We start from the raw sequence: 18,156 nt of genomic DNA on the forward strand, positions 1-18,156 counted from the left end.
TTTGTTCACAGTAGCTAAACTTATGCTTGCTGTAACGCACAGACCTTATGAACAAATAAAGTAACTTTCAGGCATGTTTTGTTGTCCTGGTGATTTATTTTGCAGTACCTTAATTACCTGGCTTACTCTAACATTCTGCTTTGTTGTATGCCCCAGACTACATGGAAGTGTTTAAAAGGTTAGAAACAAGGCAGTAATCACTTGTGGTGGGATTTCACTAATGCAGCCTTACTGGAAATTATTTTTATATGATTTAGTTTCAACCCAGGTTCGAAGTGTAATTCATTCCGAGACTTGTTTCTGATACAGTACTTCCTGTTCTTTTTTCTGATGGATAGAGGAAATGGAATGGGGATTTGCCTCTGGGCCACCTGCCAAAAGCATGCCAACATTAAGATTCTGTATGCTACTAGCCTAGAAAAAGGGACCTCTAGATGCTTCTTGTCTGCTTTCAATTCTTTGCCTCTCACTGGTGTCTAGTTTTCGTAATGTTCAGAACAAACAAAATTATTTTCTATTTGATTACCACAATCCAAGTTTTTTTAGAGTTAAAAAGACTGGATTCCCATGGTAATCTTGTTTATAGAACAAGTCCAATTGGGCCTTTAATCTCTAAATTTCAGCAAAATTGTTTCACAAGTGCTTATATACTTGGGGGGAGGGTGGGGTGGAAGAGAGAGAATAGATTAAAAAAAATTAAGCCCAAAGTTTTATTTCTTCATCACTTAACAATTGTGGAGTAGATATTAACCATGAAATAGCCAGTACTTGCTTGGCATGCCTAGAACTGCTCAACCTAAATGTCATGGGGACAAACAGTGTCTATTTTGTCTATGTTGTACTGTGATTCGGGGGCCTACAAGTCTTGTTTCGTAACAAATAGTCTGAGATGAAGTTGGAGCGATGTCAAGGCCTTTTCTAGCTCCATTAAAATGCTTTGAGTAGCGGACTAAAACACCTTCACAAGCAAGTAGCCTAGTTTTTGTAGCTCTTTCAGAAGAAAAGATCATGCAAATTTTGTCATACTGCACGAAAACTTTGATTTAGTAGGTATCCTGTGGCTAATGAAATAGCATGCATGGGCTGTTAGTGACAACACGATTTATAAAGGATCTTTGCAGATATCTTGCCCCACATCGCAGGCTAAATGCCAGGATAGGAGAAAGAAAATCATAGTCTCTGCTTTCAGAATTTGGTGTGGAGATCTTACCCTGGAAGGCTTTCCACACCTGGATAGATGAGCTGAGAACTGTTGATGATCCACTGTCATGAGGTAAATGTCATAAGCTGCTGCTCTTCGCAGCACACACCCATTGGCAATTTTCACCTGAATGCGTTTAGCTGGCTGGCTGCCTTGCACAGTTCCTTCCTGGCTTTGTTCTTACACTGTCCTCTGTTAATGAAATAATTAAAAGCTATGTTGTGGGATATTATCTTGCAGGATTCTTGAGACCAATATGCATGAGGAGGCATCAGTTGTCTTAGAGGATAGAGGGTGGGCTCTTTTCCAATCTGATACTGAATTTTGTTTTTTTTAATCTTTAAAGATCACACAGCTACAATAAAACTGGCTTTTGTCCCTGATTGCATTAGTGTGCATTCCTCACCCGTTATAGTGTAGAGCTGTTAGAGAAAGGTGAAATTTTATGTTTGTCATAATCATATAAGAGTGATAGAAGTGATTATATTTGAAAAGTTTGCAGTTTGCAAAGAAAGCCTTTGTACATATGTTAAAATTTTGTAACTTTGCTGTTCTGTATTTTAGACACTATTCCAGTAGGCTATTGTGTTTAGAAATCATAAATCATTAGGAAAACAATTGTACATTTATCTTTAGTTACTTTATAACTAAGCATTATGTTAGAAACCTAATCAAGGAACGATTTGTACGATGACTGAAAATATCCAAGAATAAAGTTAGAACAGAAAACTTTGTTTGAAACCTGGCTGGAACTATCGTTCTGACCAGTTGCACTTAAGAAACTAGTTAACAATAGTTCCACAGTTTGGACCAAGATTAAGTCATCAGAGTGCAGGTGCAAGTGTGAAGATCATTACAATACAAAGCGGGAATAGATCATAAATCTGTATAGGCGTATTGCATCAGCCGATTTGTAGTGTATAAATTGCGAACGCGATGTGACGGGGTTAGAACCAGATTTGGGTGAGTACCCCTGGTTGTCGGCGCCTTAATAAAGCACCTCATATAACCATTCTGGTGGTTATGTGTTTGTTCTGACGCTAACAGAGCCTTGTTCTGTGGTCAACAAACTGAGACCCCAGAGTAGGTTACGACATCTTGAACTGAACATGTTTATCAGTGTTTGAGCGAGAAGCTGCTGTCACCTAGTGTCTGTCAACTATTCCTTCAATCCCTTCTGAGTCCAGAGAGGCTTGTTGCCTATTTTTTTGTTTGTTAATGGTCATAGACTTAACAACAGTGTAAGATCCTTTATGCCCAGATATTGAGCAACCGAAGAGCTAATGACAATTTACTACAAAAAAAATGTGGTCTGTTATGAGTGGATACAGATGAAGCAAGGAACTGAAAGAATGATGAAAGATCACTGTTACGCATGATAAGCACCTTTCTTAGCGCACTGGCAGCCTCGCTGTATCAACTTCTACTTTTGGAGAGATGACTTTTTTCAGTGGTGCCCAGCAACAGGGCAAGGAGCAATGGCCGTAAACTGAAACACAAGAATTTTCACCTCAACTTGAGGAAGAACTTCTTTACATTGAGGGTGGCAGAGCACTGGAACAGGCTGTTCAAGGGGGGTTGTGGAGTCTCCCTCTCTGAACACCCTCAAAACCCACCTGAACATGTTCCTGTGTAACCTGCTGTAGGTGGCCCTGCCTTGGCAGGGGTTTGGACTGGGTGATCTCCCGAGGTCACTTCCATCTCTAATGATTCTGTGACTCACTTGAGGTAAGATCAGTAATGTTATTTTAATTGCTACAAGGACCTAGACTACCTTGCATTTGCAGGTATATAGGTCCTGGCTCCAGAATAGAAACTCTCTCTGACTACCTTGCAAAAGTCAGATGAGACAAGCAGATACTGACAGACCACTGACATAGGAGAGATACTACTGGCATGGTTGTGCCAGAAGGCTGGAACTCAGTCCTCTGAGTTATGCTGAGCCTCAAATATATGCTATTACCACAGTATTTCTATCATGGCTTTCCAAAGAAATATATGTGAAGGAGAGAACTTCAGTTTTCCACCTGACCATCCAGAACGCTGAGATGAGTCGCATCCTTTGCTTTATTATCAGTCTATGTAGCCGTTGTCTGCAAGAGGTGGGCTTGTTCTGAGCTCCAATGGAGTGTTAAATCAGCTGGATTTTTTATTAGTCAAAGGATAAAAATGGGTCAGGGAATGGAAGGCACCTTTAAACAGTGAAATAGTGTTAGAACATTTAGGTGTAGAACAGTGGAAATGCTTTATATATGCATTTTGCTAGGCTGGTGGTGCTTATATGACTTTCATACTAGCTAACTTAGAACTGTGTTTTATAAGTGTGTGACTTATGTCTGAAGTTGCTCACAGAATTCCTGTTACTGTGTTTACCCACTTCATGTCAGCCTTATGCAACAAAGAAATGCTGTTTTCCCCAGTTTACAGATACAAATCAGAACAATTAAGCCACAATTTCTCAGTGGACTGTAGATCCTGAACTCTCACTGATATCAGTATGACCAGGAGCCCTAAATCATTTAAGAGTCAGATCCTTATATGTGCTCCATACTGGCACCATAGTGTGATGGCCTCCCAGGACAATGACTGATTTTGGACGTTTCTTTTTTCTATGAATAGTTCTCCTCTAATGCATGTTAAACTTTCAAAAGCATAAAACTTTTCAAAGCACGAAACCTCTCAAAGCTTTTTGGAGACTACAGTAGTCACAGCCTTCCTAAAATCTACCTTGATCATGGTGGTGTACTACATTTTTATAAACCATTGCTGAGATACCATTGCTATGTGAGTTATTCTTCTGTGCAAGCAAAGGAGTTGTGCAAATAATTAACTTGGATTGGTCTATTGGAGAGGTCAGACTCAGGAAGGCTGGATTTGCTCAGTGCCTGAAATGAATAATTTACCTGCAAGCATAAACAACAAAGCACAGTCTGGCCCAGGCAATGGCTATGCAAAGTAAATTTTATAAGTAAATATTTTCTCCTTTATGCTCTCGTCTTTAATAGCTCTTCCACATTTTTTAGACATGTTTACACATTCAATATCTGAGATAAAAAATCCAGAAAATTTGACAAAATAGCATGGAGGTGGATTTCTAGCAGCATTAATTTCTGGAAGGGAATATTCATAATTCTTGCCCTGTGAGATGTGCTAAATGAAAACATGAAGGGAAGAAAAAAGACATTTTGCTTGAGATAGTTTTCTCCGTGCTGCTAATCCTGTGTTTCAGACAATAAGGAATGCAATGATTTCCAAAGTCTCTGTTCGTTCAACCGTCTCCACCAGTAGTAGACATTGGAATACTCTCCCAGTATCTCTGGGAATCAGTTATGATTACTGAGTGTAAGAATCACATCAAACTCATTTTCCTACCCACATAAGACCATAGAGTAGTCCCTGATACTCTCAGGCCGAAGACCAGTCTACAGGAGTATTTGTTCACCTCTTGTTCATTTTCCAGAATTTGTCTTCCCCATAGTAAATTGTTCTGCAGTAGAAAGAAATCAGTATTTTTTAAATTACTTCTGTAAGAGGCTCAACTCTTCTACCAAGGTTAGAGTGTTTAATAACACATGGTTTTCTGGTCTACAGTATTAGGAAAGTAAAATCAGACTGATAAGCACTTATAATCCATCAAAATTAATTGATAGAGGGGTGTCTATCCCCATCAACAGACTTCCAGAGCTCCCTTGGGTAAGCAATTTACCATAAGTGTTGAATGGAGCAAAATCATGTCCATATCTCAACTAGACAGAGAAGGGTAGTGAGCTAACAGACATGTGTCCCATACCTCCTCAGAACAGGTCTTGATTGTATCAGTTACTGGGACCTGTGTGTAAAGCTCCCAGATTATTTTTCCGGACACATTTACAACAAATTTCACTGAAGTTTGATCATACACTGAATGCCAAATGCTTTAAGTGCAACTAAAACCTCTCAACATCTCAAGCAGTCTTATGCATACCTGTACACTCCTTCTGCATTTCTTAATTCTTATTTATTAAGGAATGTCTGTCCATCACAATCCAACTCTTCCACTGGGTTTCAGACCAAACAACAGTTTGGCAGGTGATCAGCAGAACTAAGATGCCTGATCACAAAGCCTCCAAAAAACCAGGAGGATGATGCTGGCGAACAGTTTAGACATATCACTTAGGCAGGTTTGCTCTATTATCCTAATTTTCTCTACCACTTTGGGATTTATAATGAGGTTTACTAGATTCTGAAGCCAAATATATTAAGACTTTTTTCTCTTTAGAAGGGTTCAAAACAAGTGCAACTGATACCTCACTGTGGTTGTGAAACATGAAACTAAACCACATAGAATCATATAAAATAGACATTTCTACCTTAAAATTTTAGAAAAGATTTGGTTTTCCTTTTTTATTAAGTAAAAATCTGTGGGTTTTTTTCTAAAATGTTACTAGGGAAGTTCATCAGTACACTTAAATTGCAAAGGTGAGGCCTTCCAGTTGGGTCAAAAAGACAGCTACATCACATGGAGATCGAAGTAATACATTTAAGAGTTAGGTAACTGAAGACAGGAAATACCACAATGAAGTACAAAAGGGGAGAAGAAAAAAGGGAAAAAAAAAAATGGGGTGAAGAGAAAAAGAAATATGGTGGTTTCATACTTCCTTCTGAAAGTCAACAGCATCCTCAGCAATGTTTGTAACGTGTCCTTTTAGAAGAGTGGATATTACTTGTAGGGATACAAAATAAAGCTCAGCCTTTAAGTTCTCTTAAGTTTCTTCATAAGGGTTGCTCTAGTCTTGGCAGCCCGCACTGCTGAGTACTAAGAACTCGTTTTATTAAGAATCCCATCTTTGCTTGTTTCCTCTCTTCCCTGTGTCTCAGCCTGAGCCAAGAGCTTTTCTTCCAGATGGAGATCCCCTATTTTGCTGAATGAGTTGTGGTTCTGTTTCCATGGGCTTCGTAAAACTAAGGTTTATCACGAAGCAGAATTTAATAAGAGGGGTAGAACAGCTTTTGGGCAAATAAACCAACTCAGGCGCGGAAGAACTCATGTTAGTACTATCAGTGCCACCTACTGCTCTATTGCTAAAGTACAGCGTGTGTACATCAGTAATTGCTACAGACTACCGTAGCCGCCTCCAGTAAAATTTGACTCAATGCGGATGAGCATTTTTAACATCTGTGGCTTATTTTTTCCCCCTACAATTAACGTAGGCAGACCTTGAACCGCAGTTATGTTTAGAACAAGCCAGACCTAGACAGTTACCTCATAAACTCCCACACATTGAGAACGTTTCTTCCCCTAGGCCAAGGAGGCTAAAGTTCATTTTCCAGCAAAAAAGGCTCTCTGAAGTGGTTCTTCTGGGGGGGACTGTGGTGTTCAGACAACATCCATGGCTCACTTCCAGATCAGGGTGGTGTGCTGAGTTAATTCTTGCAGAAAACTCTTTTAACCTATAGAATGCTCTCGTTTCCTACCTACTCCAGGTAGTAAAAGCCACAGCTGCTCCAAAAATAATGATTCTCAGCCAGGCTTTTTTTTTTCATAAATTAGTAAATAGGGCAACTGAGACCATAGGGACAAAAAGACACCCAGCCATAAAACTAAAATCCTTCCCCAGGCAGGCTGTAATGCCTTCCAGTTAATCTAGAAAGGAAACTTCTTTCCCAACAGCACAGCTGAGCCCCCCTGTTAGCTCCACTGGCTGGAAAGGCAAGGCGATTCACCCTTCCTGTCTCTCCCTGTTCCCAGGTGTGCTGCTCCATCCCTGCTTGCCAGGCTCTTTGCTGAGTCAGCTCTGGTTCCTAAGTTGGTATAAAAATTTTCTGTGCCCTTAGGTTAGTTTGGCAAGCTGTCTCCATCGGCTCGGGGATGGGTCTGACTGCTGTAAGTGCAGAGTGCATAGGAAACATAAGTGGCAGAGCAACTCTTTTGGGGCATAGTTAACAGTTAAGACAGGCTCAGCTGTATTATATTATGCCTGCCTTGTCAACTAATTGCCTTGGACTTGCTTTGTCTTAAGTGATCTTAGAGCCTTTCCTTCTATGTTACTCTATAGTCCATGTCTGCTGGTGCAATGTTCATAGAATCATAGAATGGTTTGGGTTGGAAAGGACTTTAAGGGCTGGTCAGTTCCAAATCCCCTGCCATGGGCACCTTCCACTACACCAGATTGCTCAAAGCCCCATCCAACCTGGCCTTGAGCACTAACAGGGATGGGGCAGCCACAGCTTCTCTTGGCAACTGTTCCAAGGTCTCGCCACTCTCATAGTGAAGAACTTCTTGATAATGTCTAATCTAAATCTCCCCTCTTTCAGTTAAAAGCCATTCCCCCTTGTCCTGTCGCTGCGTACTGATTCAGAGAAAACTCCAGGAACAAACTCCCTAACAGAGTTTCAAGTTGACAAGCAGGTATTCTTTTATTGTGGGGCCGTGAGACCCGGGGGATGGCTCCTCCTAATGTGTGTCACCATATTGCTGTACAGGCCATCCTTATATAGTCCCTGGGCATACATACATATCCCTGAGGCTACACATGGATTACATCATTTTCCAGAAAGTTCCCCAGAAAGTTCCCCGCATGTACAAAATGTGATGGTGATCTTTGAGGGTCGTTTACTTCTCCCAACAATCTTCATAACTTCTGGCAGTCTTTGAAGCACCAGCTTAATTAACATTACAGACATAGCAATCATCCTGTCCTTCTATTTATCAGTTAGTTTAACTGCTCCCATCCTGGACATCTGCTAGTCCCAGATACTCCCCATTCCCAGGTCCTGTTTTCCTATTCTGCTTTTCTTACACTTTTTGTACTAAGGTCCTAAGGACCTAAAACTATGTCAACTACCTTCAAGCACCGCAGTTATTTTACATTACAAAGCCATCAAATTTAACGTTACTTAGAACTGATTACATTGTGCTTTTGTGCCTCCTTGTCTCAGTACCCTCCAGATTTCTTGTAGCCCCCTCTATGTACTGGAAGGCTGCTCTAAGGTCTCCCTGGAGCTTTTTCTTCTTCAGGCTGAACCACTACAACTCTTTTAGCCTGTCTTCATGAGAGAGTTACTCCAGTCTTCTGATCATCTTCATGTTATTCTCCACTGTGCCAGAGATGCCCTGAATCTCACCTGGAGATTTGCTCACTGCTGAACTGCAGACTTTGGGCAGGTTGTGCTCTAAGCCCAGAATCGGATTCAATTTACACAGCTGTCCCAGAAGCACTGGCTTCTCAGCCAGACGTGTAAGCACATAAGCATCTTCCAAGCAGGCAGTTGCTCTGTGGAGCTTTGAGGATCTCAGGTTCCAAGTTAGGGACCAACATCTCTGCAGATGTGCGTGCACCGCTTGCAGGATCCCAGATCCTTGCTAGAGTATGACAGGATCATACTGTTCCCTGACTTAGTACTTAATAATTTACCAGGGCAGAGGACATGGGCCAGAGGCTAGAAAAGAGCTGTGGCGTAGAAAAGCCTGGCAGAAAATCAGGGACCAGGACTGCAAGGAAGACCAAAGTACTTGTCAAAGTAGAGATAGAGCCTTTCTAGGCCTGTTTGTAAAAGCTCTCAGGGCTGCTCAAGAGCACAATGAAGCCAAAAGCTTACACAGAGCCCTGGGAACACAGCTGGGATTTATTGTGGAGGAAGGGTATAAGGTAAACTAGCGCTTACTTAAACTGGTGAACTGCACAAGAAGAGATAACAGCCTTTTACTGGCAAATGATCTAAGAGACAACATGTAGAACAAGTCTACTAGCCAGGTTGGTAAGTGGCCAACAGATAGAGAATGTCCATGGGTGTTAATAGGAGGGTGTATCTCAAGGGGAGGACTCAGGGGCTGGACTTAAATCAGGTGGTGAACTCAAAGTATTGTCCCTGCTGGAGTTTGCTCAGGGCAGTGCTGAATTTACAGGTATTGAGTTTCAGTTGTCCCTGAGGTGGTAGGTACTGAATACTGCAGCTGAGGAGCTCAAAACCATTTTTTACCTCCCTCTAAGAGAAGAAAAAGAAAGAGCCCTGGCCCCAAAACAGCCAAGACCTTTCTCAGATCAGTCTTAAATTCTTACCTCTACCAGCAGCTGCTTCTCAAGCCCTGCGGATTTCACTGAGCCAATTTAATGCTGGTGGTCAGACAGTTTAAACCCATTAGCTCTCAGCTATCTGAATAATTTTCTGCTCGGAGCCTGGCATTCTAGCAGACTGCTCTAACCAGAACTGCAGAGACGTGCCACATTAACTGGACATTTGCTAGCTTTTGTGGCCTGTGTGTTGAGCAGTTGAGGGCTGAAGAAGATGCCTCTGGCTAGATCACTGTCCATGACTTCTCTTAATGGGCTTCCTCAGTGGGAGGATGAAGACCTACCAGTGGAGGACTTGTTGCTCTTTGAAGTTTCTTGGGAAGTTACCAACAAAGGTTTGTACAACACTCTTAGGAGGTAGTATTGCTGTTTTCATGGGAGCAGAGGGAGGCATGAAGGGCTTGGACAAGAAAGGCATGAAGGGGAGATTGGGAAAAAGTGTTCCGCAGAGCTGTTGTATTGGAAGGAGTGCATGTGTAGTCGTGCGTGTGGTGTGTGGGCTGAATTTGCTTGTGCTTGTGTGGGATGAGCATATAGTCAGGGTGTCTGGGTGTCTTTACATGTTTCACCACCAGGGATAGGTTGTTTAAACAAACATCTAAGTGTTATGCCTGGGTGTGCATATGTATGGATATATGGATGTTGCTTTGTACATACTTACGTTTTGCCTTCCATGCAAATACATTTGGCAATATAACACATGACAGTGAGCTGTAAAACAGACATAAGATTCAGTGTAGTTTAACAGTCTCCCTTGGCCTTCTAAAGCAATGTGGAGGAGAGGCCAAATTTGAAATGGGTGTAAACAAACATAGCTAGCATTGCATTGAAACATTTCATTGAAGCCATTGAACATGTCAACGACCTGCAGAATTTATGCCAGCTGAAGCCCTTTTGGACTGATCTCTGCAAATACAGGGGGTGCCAGACAAGGACTTCATGCTTTGTGCGTGTGTACAGATTGGAAACTTGCTCACTGCACGCAGCTTGTCAGGCAATGTGCATGTGGCTTGTTATGCAAATATCTTTCTGCCTTCATCTCTAATTCACTAATCAAATCATCCCCTTTCAGCTAGGTGTAGTTCACCAAGGGGAACAGGCTCTGTTTTCGCCACAAAAGTGAGTTAAATATGAGTAAATGATTGACCTCATGTGCCTTATTGTCCTGTCAGATAAATAGAGATTAGTCAGGAGAGGGGATCTGTAATCTGTTCAGATTTTAACTTCAAAGGGGAAACATCTGTGAGGTGTACAGACAGTGCCAGGGTTTATGCCCATGGTGAAACTGGAATTACTATTCTGTAATAGCTTCTGGTATTTAATCTGCACTGCAGTGCAATTTTACATTACTCTTTTTAGGGTGGTGAGAGGTATCAATACCCAGAGGTAGTACAGAGTAGCTTTTGCAGTTTAAATCCTGTGATCTTATTTTTCAGTAGCTTCATTTAAGCTTTTTTGTGTCAATTTACTACTGTCTGAACATAGGTCATGCAGCATTTGCTTTTGAGTGTGCATGTTAAGTAAGGCACTGGCAAGCAGATGGCGGCAGAAATCTAGGAAATTCAGGTGTTCTCACTAATATCTCTGAACTCCATAGTCTATATATTTTCTGAGTCATCTGGACTAACTGGTTATAGATATCACACAATATATTTAAGAAAAAGTAAAATGTGATTAGAGTTATCTTTCTGTATACAAAACACAGTGAATCTTTTAACCATCTACATAGCTCCTGTTGACTTCACTGAAGCCGAATCAACTGATACAGCTAAAATTTATTATTCTCACATTTTATGAGAGAATTAATGAGAGTGAATATTTATTCAGTTAGTTTAAAAATGAGGGGCTGTTAACTATACGGATTACCAAACCCATATATTCAAATGGGCTGACTGAACTAGTCATGGCAAACAATTTCTTCATTAGAACCAAATCTCTGTGCAAAGTTTCCATTAACCAACCTTGACTGGAAACATCTGTGCAAAAGTCTTTAGCAAGCCTGTTTCAGCTTATTTTTCTGGTAAATTCTTGATACTAATATCTTTTCGTGTATTTTCTAGGCAATTGAATGTCTAGATCACATGGTAAAATACTGTTGCCTGGTGACTTTAACTTTTATAAACAGTTCTTGGAAAATGGTAAGGCACCGTGTTTCATAGAAATGACAGTAGCCAACAAAATACAGGGAGTCATCACAGAAGATAGATAGGCTTTGGAAATAATAGCTTAGACTGTATATTTCCCACCTTCTTTAGCAGACAGATGAATTGTTTATTTGACTAAGTAGGCTGACCCCACATAAATTTAGTACTGTTACGTGTTTTAGCGTTAATATTGCTGTATATGTTTCTAATATAGAGGGAAAGACAAGCATTAGCTGATTTGTTGCTTGAAAGGCCAATTTTGAGCATTTATCATGAAGGTTTCTTTCTTCCTTTCTGGTAATGCAAAGGTGTGCCAAAGTAGTTCAGTTTTGGTTTGCACTGCTAAAGTGGTGTGAAGCTGCTCCTGCCTACAAGAGAGAGTTCAAGTCTTTATGTTAACTTTGTGTACATCACCAGATGTTTGGCTACGGGTACATTTACTCATTGACCAGTGCTGCTTCTTAGTGGTTCCTCTACTTCTCTGTGCAGTGACAATAAGGCTGAATGTCTTCTTCCCTATGAGGAACATGCTACCAGAACTTAGAGTTGGCTCTCTATTCCCATACCTGTAATCACTGCCCTTTACAGGTGCTGAGCTGTTTTCTAAACCTCTTAAATATATATTCTCCTTCAGAGTCTGAGGATGATGAAGAGATCCTGCAAATTAGAGCACATCTGATTACATAGTGTAAGAGGGTCTTCATGTGCCAGGCTGCCCATGTTTACTGTGTTTACTGGGATTTCCCTGGTGGAGCTGGTTGGTACTGAAGAATGAGATGCAACTGTAGGGAAGGACAAGTTGAGTGTATGAATTCAGTGCTCAGAGATCTACAAGTTTCCATTATTTCCAGAGTCTCATCACCTCTTTCTCAGCAGCTGGTGTAGTGAAGGTGTCTCTCTTTTTTTAAACTCCAGATCATTTGACACGTGCTCTAATAAGGCAAAGCTTTCTATTTCTCCATGCTTTCTTTTCATATTTTCTGTCCCAGCTGCTGCCTATGCTAAGTGGCAACCTCTGATATCTGTGTTGGAGAGCACCGGCATCTCAGTTTCTCTTTTTTCTTCTTTTCTTTGTCTGGAGCAAGCAAATATAAGATAGCTGAAGAAGAAACTGAGAAACAAAAAAGGCTGATTTGCCAGTGTCACTTTCCCTCCCCTTTCCCCCATGTCATGTGAAAAGGAACTTGCCACCTAAACGGAGCACAACTTCAAGATTGTCTTGCATTGAAAGGTCTCTGCCAAAGAAATAACAAAGTGTAATTTGTTTTGTAAGATTTTTCTCACTTTATTTGGCTATTCACTGATGGGCAAGACCCATACTGTGAAGTGGATCTACTGTGTTTTAGTGGTAGTAGGGCAAAAAAGCAGGCAGGCAAGGGTCCCAATGCAATACAGTTCCACACAATCTGGTAGTAATCATGTGCAAGCTCAGTATTTTTTACCCTACCTCTTCTGTCCTGACCACTGTGCTCTGGTAAAGGCAGGTCTGGTCAGATACCTGTGCACACTGTAAAAGAAGACTGGTTTTGTTTCCTCCATAACAGGAAGACCAATGTAAACTTTAAGGACAGGAACTTCTTGTGTCAGAAGCCCCACAAATGGAAATTATCAACAGGGAGCAGCCAAAAGCCATTGCAGGAGTAATGGTGGCAGTCCTGGACATTTTCCACAGTGAAAATGACTCCATTCTTTTCAACTTCTTTTAAATGTTTGCCCACTGAAAACTGAAGTATTTAACCTGGGTAGGGGGGAGAGGTCTGTAAGATAGAATAACAGTTAGTGATACTTTAATGGATTTTCAGATATATTAATAAGAAGGGCTGAGAATGTTCAAAATCTGGTCTGTGCTCTATAAAGATGTCTTCAAAATAATTCCAGTAATATTTAGATTCAGTATCTCCTACTGTACTACTAACAGCTTTTAGACAGAAAATAGAAGAATGCTTCAAAATGCTAGGCAAACAGCCAGCTTGTATCATCACTCAGCTGTGAACAGATTAGCTCAAGAGTCATTGGTAGATGAATCTTGAATATTTTTTCCCATCCCTATTAGAATGAAGACTCTGCTAAAAACAAACCTTGTTCAGCTTTCCCTGGAGCAGAGCTCTGTGCACAGTTTCTTTGGTGAAAATCTGGACTCTCGGAAATTAAATCCTGAATCCACTGAAGTCAGTAGGAGAAGATTTTACCTCTTCTGTGTTAACTGTCTTTCCATGGTGAAAGTTCCTTGGGAGAAGGTGAATGCTGTTATCTGTGATACACCTGAACTAACACACTCTGGGGAGCTGGGATGTGTTGGCATCAGTGCATTTTTTGAGTGGGATGGTATATCAACCTCAAATCAATCTCAAATAAAATCTTGTGCATTGGGGATGATGCACACAGGAATAGCTTCTGTACCATGGACATATGTCATAAATTTCAGTGTGTCAGTGTTTTTTCAGAATGTGTTTGGAATGCCAGAATTTCACAGAATTTGGAGAACTACTATCTTCTGATGAGTCTTGGTTACAAAAATAGCCAAAAAAATACGTGAAAAACATCTGCTATCAGAAGATGCTGGGGTTTTTTCACCTGACACATTTTACAAACTTATTCTATAAATGATCCCTAGACATCAAAACAGCAAATAAATAAATAAATAAAATTCCAACCAAATGTTAGAAAAAATTATGTTCAAGCCCAATTTTATCACACCTCTATAGATCAGAGACACATTCTGACGGGAAGGGGTGAAAGGATGGTTGGTGTAACTATTAATTGTGGCAGTAAAGTCAATTTGAATCCTGAAGATGGGGTCCCAGTGTTCTTTTGGATTCCATGGCAGCCATGGTCCTCAGGAAAACTTTATGGCCTTCAGAGTGGCCTTGTAAGGCCACAGCAAAGAAGCTGAATAGCCCTGGGAGCACCCTGATCCTCTGTCTCTGTGTAGCAAAGGGGTGTGTGTGGAAGGACTCGTGATCAATGACTATCTCCACTTATCTCTGTTTCATGTGCATAGCTTTGCTTCCTATCTCTTTCTTTCCTCTTTGGTTTCTGCTGCTCCTACTCTCTGTCCTTCTGTAACGTTGCATGGGTGGTAGAGCAGGTAAAATGAATGGTGGGTATCTGGCAGTTTTGAGGAGTTTTGGCAATTCCATGCTCGAAGGATTACAGATCCAGAAGACATTTTTTTTCAGTACAATTCCTGGCTAATCCTGGGAGCTGTAGACCCATCCGCGTCAGGTGACAAAAGACACTGGCAATGCATCTTTCCGTGTAACAGCTTGCGGCAGAAAGAGCACATCAGCATATTAGATCTTGCACAAAGATGCTCCATTTCTGCCTAATATCTTCATCGATAGTGATATGATATCGTGATACTGTTCTTGACTCAGACTTTTTATTTAAATGGTTCTGATGTCTATCCTGGAGGGCTCTAAGGATTTTAAATATACAAAAGAAATAATGTACCAAGACTTGAAATGAGAAAAGAAAAAAATGGCTGGAGTGCTGCAGATGACTCCTTTACTCCTTTAGACAAATTCATAGTAGTGGTAACACATTTGAAAACCTTGTAACATTTAAAAATAATTCTAGGAACTATTTTCTGAAAAAAAAAATACTGTTTTCATCTTACAATTTTTAAAGAAAGAGGTCACTAAAAAAAAAAAAAAAAAAAAAAAAAAACAAAACCAAACCAAAATCAAACTTTTCTTAAATGAATGAAATCCTTCCTTCCCAAGCATTTCAGTCCCTCTTTCGATGCCAATTTATTCGTTCCTGAAAAAGGAGGAAGAATGAAAAACAAATAAATGGGGGAAAAGGTTTGCTGTTGATTTCACTTTTAACTTGGTTTTCTTTGTTATTCTTTTCTTGGTTCTGGTGAAAAAGTTAAAAACACGTTCTAAAAATCAATAATGAAAACATTTTTCTCTCAGGGACATTTGAAGATGATTAAAACTTAAAATATTTGAAGAGAGCATTTAGATGGAGATTAGAAGATGTAACTAGCCCTGTATCCACATTTTACTGCTAATTCCCCGTGTTTGTGATGATCTGAACCAATTACCTGGAATTGGTCTCTCCTGATTCTGCAGCTATTTCTCTTTTTGTCTTTTAATGTTTGTTTTAAAATCTGTTTCAAAGCACAAAGGTTCAGAAGTGGCATACAGAAACTTGCAACATCCTGGGATTTTGGTACATCTCTGTTTGGAAAAGTTTTGTATTTGTAATATGACCTTAAAACATCATATAGGAGAACAGTAAGGTGTTGGAAGTAATCTGAGAATTCTTTTAGGCTCCAAGTGAATATACAAACCCTCATTCTGTTACTCACTGGGACATGTAGTGCATTGCTTACATAGGTATTTCCAGAGAATTCAAAGTAACTGAGCAGATAAAAGCTCTTAAGGATATATAATGTATTCCTTGAACTTGTTATGGAAAAGTGTAATTTCAAAAGCCAGTACATTATTCTGACATTGCTGTGTTCTTCTCAAGAAGTCTTTTTTTAAGTTATGCCCAACACTTCCCACGTACATAGTTTCACTTGCACAGTTTCCCTCCCCTGTCAACTAAAGCTTATGCACAGACATGCTTTGTGAGTCATATCTCCACAGAAACAGAAAAGTCAAAAGCCAGTTTTAGGACCAGGTAACCCAGAGCTTTTATCACACCTAGCTTCTGAGGAGTTTTTACAGTCAGGAAAAATGTACCCTTGTTTTTATCCTAAGTACTTTTCATTGCATTTCTGGCAAACCTGTACCCTGAAATGTGTTTTTTACCTTGCAGTGCAACAGATTACAATGACAGAGTACAGCACACTCTCCACTCTTCTCAGAATAGGCTTTCTGTACATCTTTGGCACAACATGCCTTAGGACGCACAGTGATCCTAAGCAAAACCTTGTGAAAAGAAACAGTAGCCTGTTCGCTATACAAAACAAAGATACAGACTGTCTTCAGGTCCTGAGCTGCAGCTTTCTTACTACTCTTAAAATTAATAGCTGTGGAAACTTGGCTACCTTGCGGATTCCAGTGTTGAATGCCTTGCTGTATGAAACAGGTCGATCTCCACTGTTGTGATAGTGGTGAAAGAGCTTTGCATCACTTTATGACTAGAGCTTTATCATGTTATTTAGTCTTTTTCATCTTGCAAGTACATATTTTCTCTTTTCCCTGGGTCACCAGGCTGCTCTGCACAAAAATGTTCCCTTATTGTAAGCTCTGTATTTCAGCCAATTAAAACCAACTAGTTTCTTGACTAATATTTCTACCAAGCCCCACATTTCTCCCTGTTGAGCCTTATACTCATATGATGCATTTACCACACCATAAGAACAGATGTATAACTGTGTTACTTTATGGGTTGAACATTGACTTGTTTCACATAATTAAAATTATATGTTTATCTGAATATATATGTTTTCATGCCTGACCAATTTGGTGGCCTTCTATGATGGGGCTATGGAACTGATGGACAGGGGCAGAGCAGTTGATGTCATCTACCTAGGCTTGTGCAAAGCGTTCGACACTGTCCCACACAACATCCTTGTCGCTATATTGGAGAGACATCAATTTGATGGGTGGACCACTCGGTGGATAAAGAACTGGCTGGATGGCCGCACACAAAGAGTTGTGGTCAATGGCTCGATGTCTGACTGGAGACCGGTAACGAGTGGTGTCCCTCAGGGATCGGTGTTGGGACCGGTCTTGTTCAACGTCTTTGTCGGTGACATGGACAGTGGGATTGAGTGCGCCCTCAGCAAGTTTGCCGATGACACCAAGCTGTGTGGTTCGGTTGATACGCCGGAGGGAAGGGATGCCATCCAGAGGGACCTTGACACGCTTGTGAGGTGGGCTGATGCCAACCTTATGAAGTTTAACCATGCCAAGTGCAAGGTCCTACACCTGGGTCGGAGCAATCCCAGGCACAGCTACAGGTTGGGCAGAGAAGAGATTCAGAGCAGCCCTGCAGAGAAGGACTTGGGGCTGTTGGTTGATGAGAAAATGAACATGAGCCGGCTGCAGTGTGCGCTCGCAGCCCAGAAAGCCAACTGTATCCTGGGCTGCATCAAAAGGAGTGTGACCAGCAGGTCGAAGAAGGTGACCCTGCCCCTCTACTCTGCTCTCGTGAGACCTCACTTGGAGTATTGTGTGCAGTTCTGGTGTCCTCAACATAAAAAGGACATGGAACTGTTGGAACAAGTCCAGAGGAGGGCCACGAGGATGGTCAGGGGACTGGAGCACCTCCCGTATGGAGAGAGGCTGAGAAAGTTGGGGCTGTTCAGCCTGGAGAAGAGAAGGCTGCGTGGAGACCTCATAGCAGCCTTCCAGTATCTGAAGGGGGGCTATAGGAATGCTGGGGAGAGACTATTCATCAGGGACTGTAGTGACAGGACAAGGGGTAATGGGTTAAAACTTCAGCAGGGGAAGTTTAGATTGAATATAAGGAGGAAGTTGTTTACTCTGAGGCTGGTGAGGCACTGGAATGGGTTGCCCAGGGAAATTGTGCATGTTCCATCCCTGGTGGTGTTCAAGGCCAGGTTGGATGAGGTCTTGGGTGACATGGTTTAGTGTGAGGTGTCCCTGTCCATGGCAGGGGGGTTGGAACTAGATGATCTTAAGGTCCTTTTCAACCCTAACTATTCTATGATTCTATGAATCCAAGCTATTCAATTAGTCTCATCTTGTGAGCAAGGGAACTTGAAGGAAATATATAGTTATTGCTTATGTAAGATTTCTCTAAATCCCTGTCCAGAGGAGCCATGAAAGAGTAC

General features: G+C 41.1%; 1 protein-coding gene across 1 annotated transcript in view; it reads left to right on the top strand.

Annotated features, from left to right (window-relative positions):
• Positions 1-9,466: 9,466 nt before the first annotated feature.
• Positions 9,467-18,156, top strand: part of GYS2 (glycogen synthase 2) — a gene marked incomplete at both ends in the record, with an annotated part of 42,721 nt that continues 34,031 nt past the window's right edge. Inside the window, one exon of the mRNA XM_080634299.1 lies at positions 9,467-9,587. Coding sequence (XP_080490425.1) covers positions 9,467-9,587 — 121 coding nt within the window. The remainder of the gene's footprint in view (positions 9,588-18,156) is intronic.

The sequence above is a fragment of the Psittacula echo genome, assembly GCF_963264785.1.
Source record: "Psittacula echo genome assembly, chromosome: 1".
In the NCBI taxonomy this organism is placed as follows: Eukaryota; Metazoa; Chordata; class Aves; order Psittaciformes; family Psittacidae; genus Psittacula; species Psittacula echo.